This window comes from Aulonocara sp. 'chitande type north' Nkhata Bay, linkage group LG5 (genome assembly GCF_057382095.1).
Source record: "Aulonocara sp. 'chitande type north' Nkhata Bay isolate Kocher_YH1m ecotype deep benthic linkage group LG5, A_spYH_male_GT1.1, whole genome shotgun sequence".
NCBI lineage: Eukaryota > Metazoa > Chordata > Actinopteri > Cichliformes > Cichlidae > Aulonocara > Aulonocara sp. 'chitande type north' Nkhata Bay.
Window position 1 is genome coordinate 22,049,473 of NC_141348.1, and position 24,986 is coordinate 22,074,458.

At 40.4% G+C, this 24,986-nt stretch overlaps 2 protein-coding genes across 2 annotated transcripts; both read right to left on the bottom strand.

Annotated features, from left to right (window-relative positions):
• Window positions 1-3,822: 3,822 nt before the first annotated feature.
• On the bottom strand, window positions 3,823-11,585 carry mettl1 (methyltransferase 1, tRNA methylguanosine). The gene is made up of 6 exons (XM_086292115.1): window positions 11,375-11,585; window positions 11,027-11,154; window positions 10,747-10,931; window positions 7,443-7,556; window positions 5,164-5,265; window positions 3,823-4,836 (listed from the first exon to the last, which is right to left on the bottom strand). The coding sequence occupies exons 1-6, from the start codon at window positions 11,452-11,454 to the stop codon at window positions 4,711-4,713; spliced, it is 735 nt and encodes a 244-aa protein (XP_086148241.1). The 5' UTR covers window positions 11,455-11,585; the 3' UTR covers window positions 3,823-4,710.
• A 533-nt stretch (window positions 11,586-12,118) lies between these two features.
• LOC147330514 (E3 ubiquitin-protein ligase MARCHF9-like) lies at window positions 12,119-23,941 on the bottom strand. The gene is made up of 4 exons (XM_086292116.1): window positions 22,317-23,941; window positions 18,755-18,910; window positions 16,680-16,872; window positions 12,119-14,004 (listed from the first exon to the last, which is right to left on the bottom strand). The coding sequence occupies exons 1-4, from the start codon at window positions 22,662-22,664 to the stop codon at window positions 13,685-13,687; spliced, it is 1,017 nt and encodes a 338-aa protein (XP_086148242.1). The 5' UTR covers window positions 22,665-23,941; the 3' UTR covers window positions 12,119-13,684.
• Window positions 23,942-24,986: the final 1,045 nt, after the last annotated feature.

Below are 24,986 nucleotides of genomic sequence, written 5' to 3' on the forward strand. Positions count from 1 at the left end.
AGCGGCTATCGAGCTGACGGATGACTGTGATGACAGAAGTTAAAGACATAACATAACATAACTGACTACGGTAGCCATAATTCATCGAGCGTTGCGGCTTCGTAGCTTACCAAAGTCGTACTAAGACATTTTTTGACAGATTTTTGAGCAGCGTGTACCACATAAAATCAGTTCGAGGTCACTAAGCACAACCAGAATTCATACTTAAGGCACACCGGCGCACAGTCAGTTTTTGAGAAAAACTAAAGGATTTTAAGTAAGTGGAAAATACTTTTTCATATGATTGTTTAAGGTTTTAGCTAGTAAATTGTAGCTGGTTATTTTAGCTCAAGATCAAGTTTGAAAATGGAGAGAAACACGAAAAAGGTCACTTATGAACCTGTTCCAGATTTCTTCCTAATTTGCCAAAATCCTAAGCAGTTTGTGGTTTATCAGAGAGGGCTTGTGGAGTCATGTGTCTGAATTTTTCTTAGCCGGGACAGTAACTTCTTTAGAGCATATTGGTTGTCTGGCATTCTTCCAGTGTCAACAAAAAATAAAAAAGTTATTATTTCAGGCTAAAAAGTAGTCTGGCACAAAATTCATCAGTCTATATATATTTTGCTTGTGGCTAGGGTTTGTCTCCAGCCCTATCCATGTCTGCGCTAAACAAAGCTAGTCAGCTGCTGGAGGTGTTTTCATAACTAAGATACAGTACACACAAAAGAGCGCCATCAATCTTTCATCTGGTTTAAAGATATTGTTTTATCCCTGTGTAGTGCCAGAACTGTAGCTTTAAGTTGTCGATTATGTTATGACAAAATAAGTCGAGCACCTGCCTCTGTAAAGACGTTCAGGGGGATTTATCTTTGACCCCAGTAACATTCCAATATCTGGATGTCACAAATTCTTTTTGGGTGAAACAAAAGTAAATCCACACTTTATTAGTCCTGCCAAATGCAAATCATTAAGTTTCCCTTTCCTGGATTCCCATGGAGAGCATTTAATAAAACTCTTATTTGATGACCTGATAGCATAAAAATGTTGCATGATGCATTGATTTGGCTGGCTCAGATGGGTTTGTTGCCATATGGCTAAAATAAGTGTCAACAGAAGAGCGGCTCCCCATCGTCACACATTTGATGGACTGATTAACGTTCACACCATAAAAAAAGCTGGTAATACTTCCTGTATTTAGCAAAGAAAAAGAAAAGAAATTCATGAACAACAATCACATTACTTGGTAAACTGGATTAACTATTTTAAAAATGGATCAAGTAAACTGTACAATACTAATAAGCTTGAAAGTCGGTATTTGCCATGATCCCCTTTACTCTTCAGCACATCCTGAATTCTCCCAGCCAGCCAGTCTTATATGATCCCACACTGAAACAATAAAGTTGAGGTCCAGGCATAGTGCTCCATTGTGTGTTATTCTACCCAGGTATGCTTTTACAGCATTGGCAGTGTGTTTGAGGTCACTTTCATGCTAAAATTAAAGCCACTAAAACATTTTACAGAGGATATTGCATGGTGGATCAACATCTGACTGTATTTTTTCTGCATTCGTAATTCTATTCGACGAGTCTGCCTACAGGAGGGAGGTTGAACGTCTGGTGTCCTGGTGCAGCCACAACAACCTGGTGCTGAATGCCCAGAAGACAGTGGAGATTATTGTGGACTTCAGGAAGCACACAGCCCCACTCCCCCCCATCATCCTGACTGACACCCCCATCACCTCTGTGGACTCATTCCGCTTCCTGGGTACCACCATCACCCAGGACCTGAAGTGGGAGCCCACCATCACCTCCGTCATCAAGAAAGCCCAGCAGAGGATGTACTTCCTGAGGCAGCTGAAGAAATTCAACCTGCCAACACGGACGATGATGCAGTTCTACACTGCAATCATCGAGTCCATCCTCACCTCCTCCATCACCGTGTGGTACGCTGGAGCCACTATCAGGGACAAACAGAGACTGCAGCGTGTTGTGCGCTCTGCTGAGAAGGTGATTGGCTGCAGACTCCCATCTTTGCAGGACCTGTACACCTCCAGGACACTGCGGCGTGCAGCTCGGATCTCAGCTGACCCTTCTCACCCTGGATACAGTCTGTTTGACCTGCTCCCCTCAGGCAGGAGGCTCCGGTCCATTCGCACCAGAACCTCTCGCCATAAGAACAGTTTCTTCCCCTCTGCTGTTGGACACATGAACAATAACCATATGACTGTACCCGCCACTAACACATGACCCTACGCTGTGTCACTGCATCATTCTATGTTTGGCACTGATCACCACCTGCACTCATGTATATATCTTTCAACGTAGCACTCTTAATTCTTATTCTCATGTATATATCTCATGTATATCTCATGCACATATCTTTCCACGTAGCACTTTTAATTCTTATCCCTACTTTTATTTTTTTCCATGTCTATTTAAGTGCTATTTATGACAGCATGTTTGCACTGAAGCACCGCAGCAATTTCCTAATGTTGTAAACCTGCTCAACATTTGGCAATAAACCCCATTCTGATTCTGATTCTGATTCTATTCATTTTGACTAGTCCCCCAACACCACTGGCTAAAATACAGCCCCAAACCAATACAGAGCCTCCACCGTGTTTTACAGATGACCGTAGACACTCACTGTTGTACCTCTCTCCTGATGTTCTCCATACATCCTGATAAAGACTTGTTTATGTCAAATTTGGATTCATCAGACCTGTTGCTGCTGATTTTCAGTCCAGTTCTTGAGTAATTTGTCATAACTCAGCCTTTTCCTTTGGAAATCGCAAATCACACAATTATGACAAATCTTAGCCACATGGCAACAAACCCATCTGAGCCAGCCACCCGTCCATTGTGTGTATTTCTGATTTGGCTTCAGTGAACATTAGATGGATGAACTGCAGATCCAGATGCATCTCTCAGGTCCTGTGTCAGGTTTCTGCTGCATTTTGTCCTTCTGTCCTTCACTTATCCAGTTTCCTCCAATGTTTTAAGAACATACTGTGCACCATGCTGTCATATGCCAAGTCTTTGGCCAATAACTCTTTGGAAATCAAGCTGTTGGTGAAAAAATACTATTTTATGCCAAACTGTTATCTTTGGCAACTAAAGAAATGGGAACAAATCATGCGTTTACGTGACAGGCTGCAATTAACAAAGTGCCTAAAGATACAATTTAAATGCAAAGTTGTCTGTTATCTGTAAACACAATGCTCAATGTGCATTTTTTTTTCCATTACTGAAAGACTCATACGACAGTGTTAAATGGCTTTACAAAAAAGAAAATTGACTAAAAAAGGCGGCGATACAAGGACTGAAAATGACTGTAAAAGCAGCCAATGTCCAAGGAAAACGTTTGAAAGACCTCCAGAAACCCTGGAGAACTATTGCTTAAGACCACTATAATAAAATTCCAAGAAAGCCTGGCTCCTTGGAATCAAAATATAAAGAAATGTGGAGAGGCTTGAGAATTTGCACTCCATACATACTGCCAAATGTGGTGAACAAAGGATACAAAAGTGGAAAGATTTCTAATTGTGATGACGACATGTATTTTGAGAGCTTCTCTTTGCTTTCAGCTCAAGTTTTCCAGTGTCTGGGTTTCAAACATGAAGGCATGTGCTGTCCTGTTTTTGTAATCACCGCAGCCTGCAGCAGCAAATGGGATTCAAATCTGCCCAGCTCCCTTTCCAGACTCCTGACTATCTAGCAACTTGGAATGCTGAGTTAAAATGTTTAAATGAACACAAAGTTAGCATTTTCACTGATTATATAATTGGACTTTATAATGGAACATGCACTGCATTTGTAATGTAATCCACTCCAAAAGTATGGCATGCTGTGCAGTGAGGTACAACAGCCAGTCTAACAGTTCTGTGTTTTAGTTAAAGGGAGTAAAATGCTACAGTCTTATTTTGTGTTGGTATGATACAGCCATACAGTCTATGGATACACGTACATAGAAGAAGTTGATAAGTTAGCACTCCAACACCTCATCCAAGTATTGAAGGCATTCATGCGACAGCACATGAGAAACTGCTAAAGTAATTATTGGCTCCAAAATACCAAGATGGCAATGGTCACTTGAGCCTTGAGGCTTCCAAACAGGAGTTTACAGTGGGTGACAATCATTTATATACAGTCTAAGAGTGAAAACTATGTGCCTTTTCAAATATTTGCTTGTAATCCAAAGTTAAAAAACCTGGGAAGGGTTTTCGCAGCACAGTTATCAGCGAAGTCTGCAGCACAGTTTGATAGGTTTGTGGTTTTAGATAACAATATTTAACCTGTCCATTTTCATTATTATTCTAAAAATAATGTTAGTAAACAAATTATGAATATAGAAATCGAGTCATTAAATGCATTTAAAATTTTGTTAGTAGTTTTTTTTAATTGAAATACTGTACATCTTTACATGACATCCAAAACCAGCACGCTGACATTTGGCGAGAGAAACTAAAGAACAAGAGAGGCAAAAAATTAGAAAGTGTAACCAAACACGTCAGATCCTATCATGTGCTCTTTTACAGTCTGAGAAAATAAAAAAAAAAAACAACATAAATTATGTGAAAAAGCCCCCCCAAAAATTGTTTTTTAAAAATCTGCTAATATTAAAAGGGTCCATTAATAAAAGAAAAAAAAAATCAGCATTCATCTGGTTGGTGAAAAATCCATCAGCAGAGCAGCTGAACCCACGCACAGATGACTGCATAAGGCCTTTATTTCAGGAAATCTCATGTGGATCCTCAATCCTCCGGAAAACTGCAAGAAAATTCTTTCCTCCATTTCTCTGCACTTTCTTTCCTTCCTCTGTGCAGGTACCCAGACGACTTATGATGACATCATCAGCCTGCCAAAAGAGGATTTAGGATTGAATCACATCTAATGGTACAGCAGACCAAAACGTGCACTTTCTGACACTGTTCAGTAACTTTTTTTAGCAACTTATTCTAACATACAAATCAACTTACCACCATTCTGCGCTTTTCTGATCAATAATAGAAAATTTACGTTTCTTATTTAAGGAAACAGTGCAATATTTTCTATTCCCCCCCCCCCGAAAAACTATTTCCTATTTCATATCCTACTTTTGACTACTTTGCTCGAGTGAGCAGCTGAACACCAAATGCTGATGTCATGACCTGCAAACACAGCGATGCAAAGCATGTCAACGTACCAGTTCTTCATCGACGACCCGCGTGAACAGTGGATGTTCACTGAAGTGCTTCACCATCCAGAGGTGGACTTCCTCCACATCTGTGATGGTATATACCAAACCCTGACACAAACAGACAAACACACAGAGACCATTAACACAGCTCTGAGAAAAATACTAAAACTTTGCTATTTACTGATATGAACCCATTTATCAAAAAACAAACACACTCACTACTGCACTGATGAAAAAATAACAAACACATATACGAGTCTCTTTTTTTTGACACTGTCAGACATTTCAGACCTGCAGTTAGTTATATGGTTTCATCACCTTTGGAGAGCAATTTATCTCTAAAGATAAAAATAACCTAATGCCAACACAGAGGTGAATCACCTGTGTCAAGGTAGTTTACTTTGGAGACCGTGCTGATAAAATTACTAGAACTTGGATTTCTTTGAACACTTTGAAAAGGCACAGATTTCCACACCAGTGCATGTCAGCACGTATGTGTCTTAATTTCCAGAAAAAAGAAAAAAAAGCAGGGTGAGGGACGCCGTTTTATCCTGCCGTTCTGACAATACCCAAGATTTAAAACTTAGTCACAACTTAAAATTAGACTTGTTTTGGTTTGAAACTGCCTCTACAAATGAGCGCACACTTGACAGCCTCCGCTCCCACCGGCAGTTCTGGCTGCGAGCCAACGCTGAAGGCCCTTGTAGAGTTTGCACGCACACCTGCGCACACACAACGTATGTATGCACACGTGCATCAATGCGCACACACACACAACGGAGGAAAAAGGATAAATTTAGACACAAGCCTTCCATTGTTCCCCACAACCTCCATCAGCGTTCACCCCCAGTGTCCCACTGCTGCCTTGACAGCTCTGAGAGGCAGGACTTGGGTGTATAAACCAGTTGTAGGCCACACCGGTTCCCACATTTTATTTCCTGTGAACTCACAGGTTTGTACACAGTTCAATTATGTAGGAAACTAGAAGAAATGGTAGTTTAACTCTCAACTGTGACCCATAGTAGGGAAAAAATATTATTGCATATATGGAAAAACACTTACAGTAATGAGACAAGCTAAACCACACTGTTTTAAGTGGTTATTGTAGTGATACACTATCAATTTCCACTGTCAACAAATTCCATTAAAAGCTCCAAACCATCAGTGAACTCAGCCTATTAAAGCAGAATTCATGGTAGTGCATTTGTATAGGTTTGCGTTGGTGTTTGGATATACAGAGTGAAGGATTATGGGTATACAACCTACAAAACATATACAGAGCCTAAGTGGGCTTGAACAGAAAGGGCAGCAACAGTAGAGTTTACCGCAGAGAGAGATGTTTTCAACATTGTTAACACTCCAGGGCACGCGGAAGGACCAACAGGAAGCAAGAGTAGCCCACAGACGTCTTTATTTACACATTTTTGACACTGCCCCCCGGTGACAGTAACACAGTACAACATGGAGATGGCGGTCTGCAAAGCTGTGCAGCTCACCGTAGGATCAACGCACAACTACGCTGGTCTCTGAACAGCTGTTGTGTTTATCCAAAGACATACGTGAACCATACTGCAGCACTGAAGAAAATGTTACTTTGTTGTTCATAGTTTATCTGAAGCGATAAAATTATTTGTGCATTTCCAATTTTAAATGATAAGCAAGAAAACTGAATAGTTATTTTATAATTTATTATCCAGTACAAGTGAGAAATGTAATGCAAAGCTCAGCACAGAACCCTAAGCTATGTATTTTTTCCACTCAATTAAAAAAGCATAGATTTTATCTTTAGAGTCCGACCGATATCCAAGTTGATAGTTTCTATTTGTTGATTCATTGGTATCTGCATTTATAATGGCCTGTTGCCCACCTAAGGGCACTCTACAAATTCCCTGTTGGCAACACGTTTTCGGAACGCCACATACACGACAACCTGCTGATCCAAGCAGTGTCGAGCAGAGCGTCAGTGAGCAATCCAACTTATTGTAGCAATAAAAAAAGATTATGTTTAAATGCAATTATCATATCATCTTAATAAGAATTTATAAATAACTACATATAACAAATCTGTTATGTCTAAAAGCAAAAAAACAAAACAAGCATTAGCTGTTATATCAGATTCTCTTACATCCCTAAATATCGGTATTTGTCTTAAATATCCGATATCGGTCAGGTTTTAATTACATTGAAAGAAAACTGGAAGAAGGACAATGTTTTACATTTTTGTCTGATAAATGATGCATTAATGTTCACTAAAAACTTGGAATAAGCATAACTCAAATACATACCCCTACTCTGAGCGTGTAGGCGTATTCTGCCAACAGAGTGGGACTAATGATCCTCCATTTGTGCTTGGTCTTCTTAAAGTGAGGGTCAGGGAAGAGGAAGAACATCTTAGTGAGCTGAGAGACAGAAACAACACGGTAACAGTCACACAAGCAAGGACCAAACAAAGTGTAGGCAGTTTTATTCAACTATATTTAGCCATGCAACACAACAAAAGGTGAGCAAATCTGGCCCCCATAATTTGCTGTTGAATTTTACGCTGAGAATTGCAAAGTGGAATTTCCCTCCTTGATTTTTTTTTTTCCTTTTCTTCCCACAAAGTTCCCCGTGTCTCCGTCCTTGACAAGTGTACAAGTGCAGGCTCTGTTCATATTTGTCTGGCTGATATATTAAAAATACTTCCAGTCACTTTTTATTAGTTAAAATAAATAACATCAGGTACAGACAGCGAGTTGTGGGGATAATCACTGGGGACGGCTACAGCCTCAAGGGCTCCTTCAGTGCTGACAGAAGGTGGAAAAACCTTCAAAGAACTGAATTATTTTTGGGTTACAAAACACACCAACAAGAGGGAGGAAACAAAGAGATTGAATCTTTTAGAATACACTGTTCCGACACTTGAAACACGGCGTGCATGTGGGAAGGATTGTGGCTAAATTTCCATTTCTAGTCTGGGTGGTCTTCACTTAATACTGTCACTTTAAAATTTGAATGATTTTGAGCCTATTGTAAGAAAAGGTAGACACCCAACGTTAAAGGAGGATGCAGCTGCACTGTTCAGCTCTGGGAAAAAAAATATGAGCCAAGAGGTATTAATGCTTAGAGGCACTGAAGCTCTGCAAGGTTGCTCTTAGCACTGTTCAAAGCCCCAACTCTTTCCAGCATGTCCTATTATTTTAAATGACCTGAAATTGCACACTAAAATATAAATACATTAAACAAATGTGCATGTTTCTATATGAAACACCTTCATGATTTGTGCTCCATAAACGTGTCACTGTTACGCCTCTTTTTCCTCCTTTAGTTGATACCCACACATGGCATTTGAGGTGAATTTTTTTATGCAGGATACCTGAATGAACCCTGGTACACTAAGCCCACTGAGCAGTCTAATGCGGGTTTCAACAAGTCAGAGCGCTGCAGCTAATTGGGCCGGATAAAAGGCGTCTCGCTCAGCTGATGTGATGTCAGTCAATGACCCCATTGTTGTGAAATCCCTGGATTTATTGGACCTTGTATAAATTAATTCAGTCCATATGTTGAACACGTGCATATTCTTATTACCTTGGCATGTCCAGCACAGACGTCAGTTTAACGTTTTTAAAGCCCACGTTGGCTGAGCCATTTAAAAAAAAAAAAAGGTCAGGTTTGTATATGTGCTCTAATTCAATAACCTGCACATAATCATATCAATGCTGGCCCTATATATCAGGTAGGTGCATGTGGTTTTTCCTCTATTCATAAAATGCATTAGTGCCACAGTCATATTCTTTAGGTTTGCTAGAGAATTGTAGAAGCTAAAATGAGCCGCAAGCATTGAAGCGCAACAGAACCTGTAGTAGAGTTTTGCAGCTGATATCAAGTTTTTGGGAGTATTTATATGCCAGCTGGTAAATATCCACAGAAAGAAAGAAAGAAAGAAAGAAAGAAAGAAAGAAAGAAAGAAAGAAAGAAAGAAAGAAAGAAAGAAAGAAAGAAAGAAAGAAAGAAAGAAAGAAAGAAAGAAAGAAAGAAAGAAAGAAAGAAAGAAAGAAAGAAAGAAAGAAAGAAAGAAAGAAAGAAAGAAAGAAAGAAAGAAAGAAAGAAAGAAAGAAAGAAAGAAAGAAAGAAAGAAAGAAAGAAAGAAAGAAAGAAAGAAAGAAAGAAAGAAAGAAAGAAAGAAAGAAAGAAAGAAAGAAAGAAAGAAAGAAAGAAAGAAAGAAAGAAAGAAAGATTGATTTTCTATTTTTGCCTCTGTACACCACCACAAATTTAAATAAGGCAACCGATATGTGACTGAAGTGCAGTGTTTCAGCTTTAATTTAAGGGATTTAACAAAAATAGGAATTACATTTATTTATATACACAGAGACTCAAAAATAATTGGCTGATGAGCAGCTTAATTTCTATGTGAGGCCTGTTTTCCCTGTTATTTTGTGACAAGTGAAGCAGACAGAATATCTTAAGTTGATTCAAAGTGTTGAATTTTTATGAGCGCTAAAGAAATACCAGTGAGGGAGGTTATCATTAGGCTGAAAAGCTAAAATAAACCCATCAGAAAGATAGAGATAAACTTCAGGAGTGGCCAAATCAACAATCTGGTGCATTCTTAAAAAGACTGAATGCACTGGACAAGGTCAGCAACAATGAAAGACCACAGAAGACGACTAAAGCTCATGAGGACAGAATTATTTCCATGGTTTAGAAAAACAACTTCCCAGAATGATGGAAGGAGAAACGTACGGAGATTGAGAGAAACAGCTCATGATCCGAAGCATATCAGTCTAGTGTTTCTTGATGACGTGACTGCTGACAGAACCAGCAGGATGAACTCATAGCAGAGCATCTCAAGGGAGAGAACACAGAATTTGGTCATGTCTGAGAGTTTTACACTTCAAAAATCCCATTTAAAGTCACGCTAGTTTGTTCAGTTTATTTTAAGTGTCTGAAAATGAGGATGACGCATACATACGTGTAACTCCTAAACAGTTAATGCAAACTTTTTGTTAAACCTTAAAAATCTGCACTTCATTCACATCTTGATGGTCTGATTTAAGTGTAAGAACTACATATAAACTGTGTTATAGATGAATGCCGCACCGCAGACACCGACATCCAGTGTTATTATCTTATTCAAGAACTGAACATTTCATTTTAAATGTGTTTGATATTTGGGGAAAGGTATTCTAATTTGATATGTCAAATGTGTTTGAAATGCTTTTAATTTCTTTAAAAACAAAAGTGAAAAACTGCGACTGATCCAGAAGTGATTTCTAACATTTTGCATTATGTTTGATTGAAGCCAGCCTGAGCCAGCTTTGGAAATTTAAGAGTTCTAATACGAATTCCAACAAAAAGCTCAACTAAACCAAATTAATAATGTTCCCTTTTTAATTTCTTAAATCACACTGCTGCCTTATAATGCCCTCATACTTAACCTTTTTCACTAATCCATTTTATGCGGGTAAGAGACCAAGAACATTTTTTAGGGGACTAATCTGCAGCATTTTTGTGAGCTCAAAGCGAAATATTTCTGCAGGAATTACTGAGCGAGTTAAGCCAAAAGACACCTCTGCCGTGCTGATTCATTAAACAGCAGTAACCCACCTGTCCTTTACAAAAGAAGTTGGGGAGGTACTTCATGGCATTGCTACGAATGCAGGCGATGTTCTGGTAGCTCGCTGGATTTGAGGCACGCAGCGACTGGATACGATCCTGAACATAATCTGACACTTTCACCCGGATCTCCATACCCAGGATGAGCTTATCTGGGAAGAGTGGAGATAACTCCACTGGAGTGCAGAGAAAATAAAGACACAAACATGATGTAGATTACGGAGCAATAAAAGGCTGAATGTGGTCTTTATACACAGGCTGTGTGTAGTACCTAAAAGCCCCCCATATCCACATCCAATGTCAGCAAACTCGACTCGAGGGGGCTCTGTCTCACTCAGGCTGCCAGTGAATAAGTCTGGATACAGCTTGGACCAGTCCATTTTATCAGGACACACAGGGCTGAAGAGGAGTAGGAGAAAGTACATCACTATAAATAGTTTTCAATTAAATCGTATTCTGCGGAAGACAGACCCCTTTTGAAAATAAAGGATCCATCAGCAGCGATCCTCTATTTCCTGTTTCTTTTATGTTATCTGTTTGTTTTATTCTCATACCAATCCAAACACTCAGAAACACCTAATCGTGCTCACAGAGAGCCGTGCACATGGAGCTCACTCACTAATCAAAGGTGTGGTGCGCCATCGGGTTTGAATGGGCTCGCTGTCTGTAGTAACGCTTCTGCGGCATGGACGAAGCCATGATGGATCAAAGGAAAGATGTTAATGCTGACGATATTCAGGATGTTCACCCAGTTATGAACAAACTGCCGGAATCTGCGCTCGCTCACGCTTGTTTCCACTCAGTTTGTTAGTCGCAGGGTTCTTTCGTCATCACCAAGCGTCCGCTCGGGGTTGCCAGGTTTGCTGATACCGGCTGAAAAACTCAACATTACAGTTTCTTTGTTTTCAAGTGATTTGTGTTGTTTTTAATGTTTACTGATCTATTACAGAAACCACAAAAATATGTAAACAAATTTTACCGATAAAGGTAAGTGTAAAATTACAACTCCTCCCTAGTTGTAGGATGGATGAAATTACCTTAAAGTTCTGTTTCTCTTCATGCATTCTGCAGTTATGTGGCTATATATAGGTGTTAAGAAATATGTGTGTCCTGCTGATCAAAGGGTCATATAACATGAAAGCACAAAAGGTACATCCTTGGTCAGGAAAAGGGTAGTCTCCCCCTCACCCTAAATGTTTCACCCTAAATAACATGGTGAGGAAGTCCAGCAGTTCATCTATATGTAAAGAAGCACTTAAACTAAAACAGACATAGCTACGTTAATCCTACCGTAAAACAATAAGACAAGGTACGACCTCTCCCATGCTTCTAGGATGCACCCTAGAATGTTACAGACCTCCTAGGATGAGACATTCTTTCAATATGCCACCAACTATATACTTCTACACACAAATGATTACATGCAGCATTCTACCATATGCAAACTTATATCACTAAAAGATTATACTGACTACTAAATACAATTTTCCATTGACAATAGGGTATCAGAAAATTCTGCCTCTGACCCAATGGGAGCTGATCCTCAATCTTGGAATTTTAAACGTTCCTCAGTATCTTAGCTGTTCCTTGGTCTGCTGTCTTCTGCACAGAAACCTCGGATGTTGTGCGTGGAATCTTTTAGAATCTTATCTTCCAGTTTCTGGGTTTGATCTCCTAGTGCTCCCATTACTACTGGGACCACTTTTGACTTTGTCTTCTACATCTGCATCAGTGGTTCCTTCAAGCCCCTAGTACTTCTCTGTTCTCTATGCTGTCCACTGGGATGGCCACATCTATCACAGCTGTGGTCTTCTGCTCCTTGTCAGCCACCACTGTGCCTGGTTGACTCGCCAGCAGCTGCTTGTCTGTCTGGAAGTCCCACAGGATCCTAGCACCTTTGGTGGTGTCTCCCGTATGTGGCAGAGATGTTCTTGTACACTATCTCAGCCACACAGCACCTTTGTACAATCTGAAACTTGGGTGCAGCTGGCTGTGGTAGACCCCTGCCTTTATAGATCTGATTCTTAGGGGCCACATGTATTCAGTCAGAATGACATCCAAATGGCTTTACTGTGGATCCTGGTGGGCTGGACAAGGGACTGGTGCAATTTGCCTTGGAGTGTTGTTTTCCACAGTCCCAATGAATTCCATTTTGGCCCTCTGGTGTTATTTCCAATGCCTTGCTGAGCTGTGCTCATGTATTGACTCATGTGCCTACTCAGTTTACTCAGTTTGGTTAGCACATTTTTTTAATATTAGGATTTTTACTGACAATTGAACGTTTAAAGCATCAAACAGTCAGATCTTTGTTTCCTAAATTGAGACGAGACAAAACCTAGAAAATAAAATGTGACATTCTATGCACTTTTAACACATCCTAAAGTTTTATTGGGCATTTTCTTGACTTATCCATCAGTTCAACTTTAAGTGAAAACAGCACAAGTTACCAAGATCATGGCAAACTCTCAGACATACACAGAAACATTAGAAGGGGAACTGCTACAGTGGTCATACGTAGAAGCACAATCATTATCGCCATCAAACTCTCACTTACGTGGTCAAATCCTAATCAACCTTAAAAACAAATCCAAATCCAACTTTTTCTTTTCTTTTCTAAGTAAAACAAACTTGTTTGGTTACATTTTGAAACCTTAGTTCTAGTGTTAAAAATGGTTACTTGCTTTAAGAAAGAATCTGTTCAAAATCATTTTTTTTCTCAATTCACAGGCTTCACATTTAAAGTCTCAAATAAAAACTTCAAGTTTCTCACAAAATAGGTAATACTCATCCTTAACTCCAGCAGAATCTGAGAAGGAAATATGAAAGTGGAAGTTCACGGCAGTGTTTATATGGCAGATTGGGATTTTATTTAATTAAACCCCAATCAACACTTTTCTCCTCCTTAAACATTACAGCACTTTAGTCAGCTTCATACGGTGGTCACTCTCATGACCACCTCATGGTTGCTGCTGTGCAAGTTGTTGGGTCTTAGCTGGCTAAGGAAATGTAAAACAGTGTAGCCACAGTGGTGGTTGAGAATAGTCCTGATATGGCGGTTTGCCCTCCGGCTGCTGTCTGTGACAGTGTGAGAAGAGTTCCTCTCTACTCGAACAGTGCTTTTGCTGCTGGAACTGATGGGATCCCCTAAGTCCTTTGCTTTGTCATAATTCAGCACTTTCCACTTCTGGTTCACCGCCTGCCAGCGCTTAAAGATCCGGTAGACAGATGATCCTTCGTGGATTATAAGGCCTGCATGTGAAGTTCAAAGGCAAGAAAAGAAATGTTACTGTAGGCATTTAAGGATGTAGAATGTTTCTGTCCTCATCTGTGTTTGTGTGCAAACCAGAACATGGTGTGCGATGTGTGCTACAATTCCCAGGTTAACTGACATGTCTCCTTGGAATAGTGTGCAGCGGTGGGCAACAGGCTTTGAAATATGTGTGCTCTCATGTGGTGTGTGTGTAAAAAGTGTTATCCTATTGGCAGTGCCATGTATTGGAGTCTGAAAGATTTATCAGAGGGCCAATCTTAGCAGCAGGCTGTTATTTCTGGCCAATATGGCGATGCTGATCTATCAATGTCTGAATTTATAACAGCTGATAAATAAAAAATTTAAAGAGTAAATAAGTGACAGGAGAAACACCAGTCCACTATGTCATGAGTGTTAATGTTGCATAGTTTGTCCACTAGAAGGCACTTCCTGTCAACTTCCAGCAACAATAACCAGCTGATCAGAGCAGAGGCGGGCTGAGAACCAGCCTATTCATTTATGTCCTCTGTAATGGACATTTGTTTTTGGTCTAGATATCTTTTGACTTATTTGAGCTACCCTACTAAGTCCTGAAGCACTAAATAGAGGACATCTTCCATTGATATCTCATGTGTTTGGGCCTCTTTTAGCTCCAAAGAGGAAGGAAATCACACACAAAAAAATTAATTTGGAAGATCCCTTTTTCCTTGGTTCTCAGGAGGATATATCAGAATATTTTATATCACCAAATATTGGTATTGGTTTCTGTCTCAAAAATTCTATATCATTCAGGCTCTGATATAAACCCTGCTGTATTACAAAGGCAGCACACTCAGTGTAATACCTGCGTGTCAGACCAGAGCGTTCCTCTCACCATTGTCTGAGTACAAAAAGTTTTAAGGCAAACTCTTTCAGTTTTCTTCAGTGTGAAATCCTAGTGTTAACTTCATCCTCTTTGTGCTCCAGATTCGCTTCATCTCCCTGCAAGCCCCTGATCCTCTTTGGTCTGCCGGCCCTCCATCAGACCTTCATTCTATGTGGCCAAAGCCATTCAGGGACATGCTCTGCTACAATTCAGATCTAACAACGCTAACTTTTTTTATATTAAAGCCACAAAAGCATCTATTCAAAATGTATTTGGTTTTATTTACAAACCTAACAAGAAGCAATCTTAATATTGGGGATGATTGGTTTCCCTTTAAAAAGGAAGTAAGCAACCATATTAAATTACTTGTTATAAGGTAAGTTTGGATATGGTAACTGAAAAAACCCCAACATAAAATAATGTATCTTACAGGATGTAGTGCAATTTTGTGTAATTATAGGGAATATACTTTTTGAGCCCCTCAAAAAACTGATTGTCATTCACATAGCTTGGAAATCAGTGATTCTTTGTGTATAATCATGTACAAAGGTTTTTGATAATTTTTGATACAATAGTCACCAGACTGCAACAGATGAAGCTATTAAACAGCAGCTGTAGCAGGTTTTGAAACTACCTTAAAAATCAGTGCAAGTTAGAATTAGACTCTGTATGTACTCTAGCCAAAAAAGTCACACATTCTAATATTTCACTGAACCGTCTTTAGCTGTAATGCATTCATTTGTCTTGGCATCGCTTCAACAAGCTTATGCAGTGTCACAACATTAATTTTCATCCTGAGTTGCGTTAATTGTTCGCCAAGATTTTGTACTTATGAGGGAGTCGGACCGCTGCGCAAAGTGTCCTCCAGCACATACACAACATGATCAGTGGGGTTAAAGCCTGGAATCCGTGGTGGCCAGTCCATGTGTGAAAATGATATTTAATGTTCCCTGCACCACTCGTCCACAAGAAACCCCAGCAACACTTGGGCAGGCATTACACTGCCCCCACAGGCTTGGACGGTATTAGGCATGATGGTTGCATCACTTCATCCCTTGTCTTCTTATCCTGATGCAATAAGAGACAACACGACCCTTTTCCATTGCTCCAGAGTCCAATCTTTATGCTCTATAGGCAAATAGAAGCCTTTTTTTTCTCCACTGATATGTGGTCTTCTTAAGGCTGCACAGCTGTTTAGTCCCATTCCCTTGAGTTCTCTTCACATTTTGCTTCTGGAAACACACTCTTGCTTTCATCAGTAACCATAAACAAAGCTGCAGGTTCTACTGTTGATTTGCTTTACAATTTGATTTCACTAAATATTTAAACAATCTCTGACCGTTTGATCATTCGAGTTTTCTTTTCTGACCATATTTGTTCCTCGAAGTTGATGGTAGTAATGCCGTGCACCGTTCTTAATATGATTTCTGTAGTTATAGTAAGTAAATTTTAGTAGCTTGATGCAGGCCAATAATTCAACCCATCTTTTTCACGACAACGGCAACCTGTTGCCAGCCCAAACATATAAATCACTGTAGTAATGATCCAATGGAAAACTCCTAAAGTACCTATTTACTTAGATAAACCAAACTGTTGCCCTTTTTTGGGAACCTTGCAGTGTATATGGACTCACGACAAATTACTTAGAATAATCACCAAAAGATAAATTCTAATAAATTATTGGGAAATTGCAGAGTTGTAAGATAAAAAGTCAGATTATGCAAGACTGGCACTCAGTTTGATGACATTTACACCAAGTGTGAAATATATAATAACGAATATGTGGCCGCCGTAGTATCTGTGTCTTACCTATGCAAACTATGTCCATGAAGCCGTACATGCCGTAGCATATCTGGAAGAGAAGGTCCTGCCGTTGCCATTTGGCTGAGGGGCTGAGAGAGGACCAAACCAACCAGGAAATACTTGCGATGAGGAACAGAGAGCCGAGGATAATGGCTGCAATCTGTACCTTCTCAATCACAGTCAGAGAGATGGCCTGCCACTGGATACAGACACAAAAACTGAATGAAATTGTTTTTCAGATAGAAACTGCAAACTGCTTCTTGATTATGTGAGATAATAGCACAGAGTTTGAATCGTTGCCGTACATCTAAAGAGGCCCTGGTTTTTTATCAGCACATATTTCCCAGATGGTTTCTGTGATTTCTGGAGCATAATCACTGAATCTCACAGGCAATAACAGCAATTGTGTTTTGCAGGTTTGAAAGTGGATTTGAGGATAATCCGATCTCCATAATGAAACTACAGACTCTTCTCTGCTGCACCTTTTTGAAAGAGAATAAATTACTGGAAACAAAATTATTCTTCGTAAGTTTCATTATCTCTTCTCTTTTTTGTCCTGCTACAAAAGAAAACTCAAAATTTGTCAAAATTGGAAGCATGTCTACTCCTGATTCTGACTGTAACTAATCATAACTACGGTACTGTGGCATTTATTAATTTGTCATGTATTAGCCAGTATGGAAGAACAGTAATGATGGCACATTCTCCAACGTAGCATACGGCGTCTCTCACACAGAAAAAGGACACAGGTCGAATATGTTCTGTCATTTCCTTCCCCTGGCCCCAGACCAGTCAAGGCAGATGGCTGCCCCTCCCTCACTCCGGTCCTGCCGGAGGTCTCATCCTGATAAAAAAGAGATCTTACTTTCCGCCTCTGCCAAGTGCTTGCTCACAGGAGATCATCAGATTATTGGAGTTTCCTTTCTAAAATTATAGGGTCTTTACCTTGGATTAGAAAGCTCCTTGAGATGGCTGCTGCTATTAGCATTAAGATGCTGAAATCACTTAGACCAAATCATTCAACTCTTTCAAATGTGCAGTGCCTCATTTTATTGTTCTTGGCAACCTCCGCCTGCAAGCCCTCAATCCTCACTGTTTTCTTTTCCATTTGTTCATAGAAACCGTAAAAATAGCTATGTGAAAAGTATGGAAAGCTACTATGCTTCCTGTTGGGAACCGTTGCAAGTTTACTGAACAGCATGAGTTCAAAATGACTGGGAGCCTGAGGGGATGGTAATGTGAATACTTCATGGCCTCTACACAGTGCCAGCACATTGATTCTTAGATTACAGTGGCCCCTAATGTGATTATCGTGCTCCTCTGCCAGTCAGTCACTCAAATCTGGCAAATTAACCTTTATTGATGGCTTTCGGCCATAAAGCCATCAAGGACTTTATTCTTGTAGGCTGGAGAAACTGATCAGGAGGGCTAGCTCTGTGGTCGGCATGAAGCTGGACACTCTGGTGACAGTGGCAGAGAAAAGGACATTAAAGAAACTGATGGACATTATGGACAATGCCAGGCATCCTCTGCACACGGCCATTAACAACCAGAAGAGTCTGTTCAGTGACAGGTTGCTTCTCCCAAAGACAAGAACTAACAGACTTAAAAACTCCTTTGTCCCACACGCCATCAGACTGTTTAACTCCTCTCTGGAGGGGAGAGGGAGGGGAAACAGGAGGACAAAGGAGGGAACAACTAAGCTGTAGTGCCTCTTCACCTCACTGTGCAATACCTTTTGTGCAATACTTTTGTAAATAGTCAACAGTGCAATAGACTCAATACTTGAAATGTGCAATTCACTTGTATTTTTATTTTTATTCCTATTTATTCTATTTATCCCCTTCGTATATTTTATTTATATTGTCTCTGTATTTATATATATGTGTGTGTGTATAACTCTGTAACTTCTGTCGGTGCTGTGCTTTTTTGGAAATCGAATTTCCCAGAGGAACCCACCCGAGGGATTAATAAAGTTCTATCTTATCTTATCTTATCTTATCAATTCTAAATCCTATAGGAAGGTTTTACACTGTTAACATTAAAACAGTAAGAGTAGAACAAAACCACATTGACCATACCTGCAGTGGGTTTTTGGTTCTAATGGCCAACACCTGGTACTTAAAGTAGCAGAGCTCACAGCTCCAGGAGCCTCTCTCACTGATCCAGCGGATAAGGCAGGACTGGTGGGTACAGCGCACTGAGCCATCACAGCGACAAGGGCTCAGCAACTCCCCCTGCAGGATGAAACATTAAGTGCATGAAATAGCCTTCCACAGAGCCTCCTGTAGGGTAAAACTCCCACCGAATGAAGATTTGAGTCACACAGTTGACAGTAAAAATGGGAATAAAGATCTCTATCATTGATTTTGATTTTCACAGCTTTAACAATGTTCCTATTGTGTTTTACCTGACGAAGACATTGTTTGAGGGCATCTCTGGGTCACAGACCTGTCTGGAGCAAGTACCAACAGATAAAATAATTTACTGTTTCTGGTTGGCAAGAAGGGGGGTGGTAAATGTTTGAGTTATGCCAGTGGGTTTTATAGGGTAAGTTGTGGCGTAGTTACAAATACCGTGAATTAAATCAAGACTGGACTCGTACTCCATTGCAGACGGCTGCAGACACCGTGGATGGATTGTTATTCTATATTATCTACAGGTCTGCTTTCAGGAAGAGTACACGGTTAGCGAGTCTGCAGTGTTGTGGTTGTGCTGGCTCAATCGTGGTCACTGCAAATTGGATGCATGTCCACTGAGATATACATCCACTGACCTGTCGATGTAGAACGTGTAAAGATACTTACAGTTGTGTTCTGCTTTAATATGGAGTTAAAAACTAATTACACTTGTTTTGCCTTGACTGATAAGCACTGCCTGTACATGTAACCTCACAGTGTTGTGTTATCTCTCTCAGTAGTGAACAGGATCCTGTAACTCCAGCCTCTCCTTTGGGAACCATCTTAGAGTTTGTTGACTCTTCCTACTCTTTCTGACAGCTTGGAGTGATTCTTTACTTGGTGAGCTTTGCTGGCATTTCATACTGAACATTATTTGGCTTTTTCAGCCTGCTGCTGTGCTGCTGATGCTTTGCTACTCTCTTTTTGTGGTGAAGTAATCAATAGCCAGTAAGGCTTTTTTTGTTGTTGTTGTTAAAAAAGGAGAGTTTTTGAAGAACTTCTAGGAAATTATTACTTATGGGAAGGTTTGTGGTTTGAACTTTGGCTCCTCCAGTCTGCATGTTGATCTATCCTTGGTAAATATACCAATGGAAATGGAATGGAAATGCAGTACATAGGGTTAAAAAACAGAGTTGGTATTGCATGGTTGGTCAAAATCTGATGGTACTGCATTCATAATTCCATCAATTTTGACCAAATCCCCAGCATCACCAGCTAAACCATGAAAGAGCCTCTGCTGTGTGTTACAAATGCCTGCAGACACTCACTGTTGTACCTTTCTCTCCTTTTTGAGCCTTTTTTTATTAGTGAATGATTTATAGGTCAGTGTTAAAAGGTTCAGCACACGCAAACAACATTCCTCTGAAAATATTCAGGTACACGGACTGGTCTGAAAATGAGTGAAGGAGCAGCCAAAGTCCAAAAAAATAAGAGAAAAAGACAAACTTTGAAAGACCAAGAAAGCCTGGAGAACTATTGCTTAAGACCACTTTAAAAATGACAAATAAGTCTGGCTTCTTGGAAGAAAAAATTAAAGAAGCAAGAGGCGGCTCAAGATTTTTGCACAGTGTATAGTATATATGTGCTGCCTGCCTTAATATCGTGCGCTTAAGCGATTTCAAACATGAATTCACGATGACACTATGTGATATTCTTTGACTATATGCTTCCTAAGACCTTTATCTGAATACCTTTCTATACTTTCCCCTTAAAAGAAAGCACAGGATATCTGTTGCAGGTTTTCATTGTCAGCATGACTCCCTAAGGCTTTGGACTGACAACACTCTTGCACATCTTCATTTATTTCCTGTCTGACTCTGGGTGACGTGCGAGGCCTTTAATTATGTGGATTTCTGGAGGCGAACCAAAAACTTTACGGACACCTCCAGCAGAGTCTGTCTGTGGGAGACACTTTCACTGTACTTTGACCTTCCTGTAACTAAAACACATGATCAAAGGTTTGATCCCTTCATTAATGGTTTCTGCTACAGAGTCAGAGTTATTAAACAGATACTGCCCTTCGAATCCCTTAAAATAACAATGAGCATAGATTGATTTATTTTCATGCTGAGAAATCCTTCTTAAAACCTTTCTTTATTGCTTTTTTAAAACAGCCTAATTTTGTGCATCAGATGCTGAATCTGTTTCCGTAAAGACTTCACTACTTCACACAGGACATATAAAGCTCCTCCCTTTTCTCTGAGACTATTCTTAACTGATGCCCTTTGTCTGCCCACTGCTATTTTCAGATCGCTGTTGATAGATAGTTCCCCTATTTTAGTCTTACTCTCTCTGACTTCGTTCTCTCTCTCTTTTTTAAACTTCAGAGCAGATGTGATGCAGTCTTCCAGATACTGAAAACAAGTTGAAACTGATCTACAGTAGCTGACATGTTCTCCATGTGTTTGCAAAGGAAACACATGGAATCCTTACCACACCCATGGCACATAAATGAAATCCTTACTGGTTTTACACATCAAGATTGCCTTAAAGGTCCTCGGGAGCACTTTTGCATTTGTGAAAAAAGATGTTATCACAGGTTATATCTGGCAAGCAATACAGAATTGTCTGTTGATGTACTCTCAGACTTTGGGGGCAGTGGGAATACTGAACTCCTTCATACCTGAGCATGAAAAATAGCCTTAGATTATTTGTTCACTCTTTTTAGTAACACAAGGCGACTATATGTACAGTTTCACTATGCAAACCTGAATTGACAGTTTATTATGCTGAATCTTGACTCTTATGTGACTCCAGTAAAGGCTGAGGGGCTTTATTTGTGTGTGTCAGATGATACCACTTACTTACTAGTCCTCAGCAGCTTCAGGAATTATCCCCTGCTCCTAGCATTACACACCCAAATCTCTAACTGAGTTGCATTGTGGGTAATGTGCAACACTTTTGGAGTTTCAGTCCTCACTGGTAAAGTAAAAATCTGGAGATTTCACCCTCTGCAGCTTTATCGGCTGTTCCCTTATTTTCCAAGCAGATGGATCTATGTGTTTGATTTCTTGACACAACCTTTATAACGACTTGGGACGGGCATTAGAAGTACACTTGTTGTGACTTCTTGAGAACCAGGAATTGTTCACATTTCATGTAAATGTGTTAACCATTAGACCTGCTCCAGGTTTGACCATTCATTAAGTCTGCCTCTAGGTAAATCACACTCAAGTAAAGCATTTGAGTGCATAAAGAAAGAGCTTGAGTACACTGGGCTAAATGCAGCTCAGGCTGGTGGTAAACTTTAAAGATCTGGCTTCAACTTCTTTACTCTTTTGGACAATGAGTAAATTTTCTAAGCAAACGTTCTCCATGTATCCGGTGGAAACTTTTCTGAGCAACTTGTCTTAAGACAGTTTCTTCAAGTGATTAGAGAGAAGCACCATGAACAAGCCACTGCTAGAGGCTCCAGTTGTGTTTGTTCCTCCAGCACCAATACCTTCTTTTTTTCTAACTTTACCTTTTCTGGCCCCTGGAAGCAGATCCGGCACTGCGGTGATCGCGTCCCGCTCTCTGAGAGACTCGGGAGTGAAGCAGCATCCATGTTTCCTACTCCTCCTCCCTGAGGTTTGGCACCTTCTTTATCCTCAAACGCCAGGCTTCGTGGCCGGAGGTCAGAGCCATAGTACTCCTCCTCGTCGTCCCGCTGAGAGCACCTCAGCTGTGGCCAATCACAGCCTCCAATAGCGAGCCCTCTCATCGTGGTCTGTGTGTTCGGGTCAGTGTCCGTCCTCCTGCTTGATCCAGAACGCATCAGTAGCAACACTTTGAGTTCATTAAAGAACATCCGGATGCGATACTTAAACATTCTTCAGCAGCTTTACTACACAGCCACAAACAGAGCAACCTTCAGCTTTACTGTCACAGTCCCTTCATTATTATTATTATTATTATTATTATTATTATTATTATTATTATTGTTGTTGTTGTTGTTGTTGTTGTTGAGGTATTGAATTGATTCAAGTAGACAGTTCAAATCTTACTGAATAAAATTCAGATCTGAATTGAGAAAGCATGCGACTAACATGATAGGCTATTAGATCAGCCCATAGCTCTTTGCATATCCTGTTGTTATAGCATGTGCACCGCAATCCAGCCAATAGGGAAGGATTATTTTTCATGGACAGAGGCGTTTTCTTTCGGGATTCAATGGAGGCTGAGAGCCACGAACTGTGAGGCACAAACATTAAAGTCAGAGTAGTCCAGCAGCATCCTCTTACACGTCTCCATCCCGCTCGCTCGCTGATATCGCAAGGTTCAAACGGGTCATCTCGATGTTGTGAATCACAAGGAGCTGTCCGAGGTTTGCCACAGAATGTTTTCTTCTTCGTGCGGAAACAGCGAGGGTGTCTGAGGTGTGGGGTTGATGCAGAATCCTATTACCAACTAAGTCCAATCCGATTTATATTTGAGTTTCTCATTTACCCACAGAGCGGGTAGAATTACACGAGGTGACAAGCGTGCATCCTTTGTTGTCTGGCAGTGGCATCCATCACTTCGCCACTCTTTCCTCCTGTTCGCTTTAGCCCTTTCCCCCCTCTCTCTCGTTCTCTGCTGTTACATCGGGCGGTGGGGGAGCTCGTCCCGCACTTTCTCCCCTTAAGCAGGTCCGACAGCCAGATTATAAAGTTAGAATCCAGCGGGGTTCAATCTCAGCGGAGAAAGCGAAGAAAATAACATCACATGAAAAAAAAATCCTTTCACAGCAACTTGTAATGCCACTTCTTTTCCCGACCATCTCTGCGCCACAAATCAGGGGGAGCGAGAGGATGCCAGATATGGATTCCTGTGAACACAAAAAGAGCAGACCGCAACTGTCCCTTCCGGGTTGCTAAAAAAAACTGCACCTCCTCACTTATTTAGCAAATCATATAAAGACCCCGGAGAATAGGCGAGACAATGAAGTGCCACTTCACCTGGCAGACTGTAGTATAGTGTCTCCTTCATCATAATCCCAGGATGCTCAAATTCGATTTTCAGAAGTTTCGCATGCACGTCAGCTCAAACCACCCAAACTTCGTTATCTGTATAGTTTCCTATTTTTAAAAAAGACTTTTGCTTCTTGCAGCTAAGAAGAAATTATCTCCATCCTTCATTGGTGGTGTAGCTGCTGACTGTGGCTGCTGTCCAAGGTGCTGATATTCATGTGACGTTAAAGCCACGTGCTGTTATTCGTCTGCTGGTTGAGAAAAAAAGCAACTATTGTAATAATCCAGTGAGTGAGTGTACGTGTGTGGTTGTGAGCTGGTCTGGTATTACCCATGTTGTGGGGACCTAAATCTACTCAAACAGTCAATTTATAGGGACGTGTCTTTCTTCTGGGGACAAAAAACAAAGTCCCCTCAAGGAAAATCATTGAATTGCATGGAGGTAATGAAATGTCCGCAGAAATCATGGAAGCCCAACAGTTTGCGTGTGTGTCTAACAACCAGAACAAAAGCTCTCCAGGGTTGAAACAGTAGAAAGTGTGCATATAAGATGATTTAACAGATTCATCATTCACAGGAACATAACAACACAGCACAGATAATTGTTTCAGAGGAGACAGTGTACGGTTTATTATTAAATAAATAAACATGCTCTCTGTTCTCCCATTACAAGAAGCAGCGATTGGGCCAGAGCAAAAAGGCAGATTCAAAAGATGGAATGTTTCACTAGAATGAAAAAGCTTTATTTATTATTTTCTCATGAGACTTAATCACAGGGGCTGGAGGGATTGGTGATCTGTCCACAGTGTCCCTGATAGCTGGGATAGACTGTTTTCTTACAGTCGTGTAGAGAGAACTGAAGCATGTCTGCATGGACTCTGAGAACATCAGTGTGTCGTCTATTCGATGTGACAGGGACCAAGAGTTTTGACAGTTTTGCACGGATTGCAATGAATATTTTGAGCCATAGGTCTTGGACCTGAACAAGTAGATGCAGTCAGACTGCTCGGTAATGTCCTAAGTATAAAGAGGTCATGTAGTGAGATCAGGAATTATTACTCACATTTATTATAAATCACATTTTTATGACACAAAGTTTGTTTTAGCACATTCAAGCTCACAGCTGCCACACTTTCACCCAAACCTCACCTAAAACAACTGCAAGGCTTCTGTGTAGGTGCAGATGTTGTGGTATTTATTTA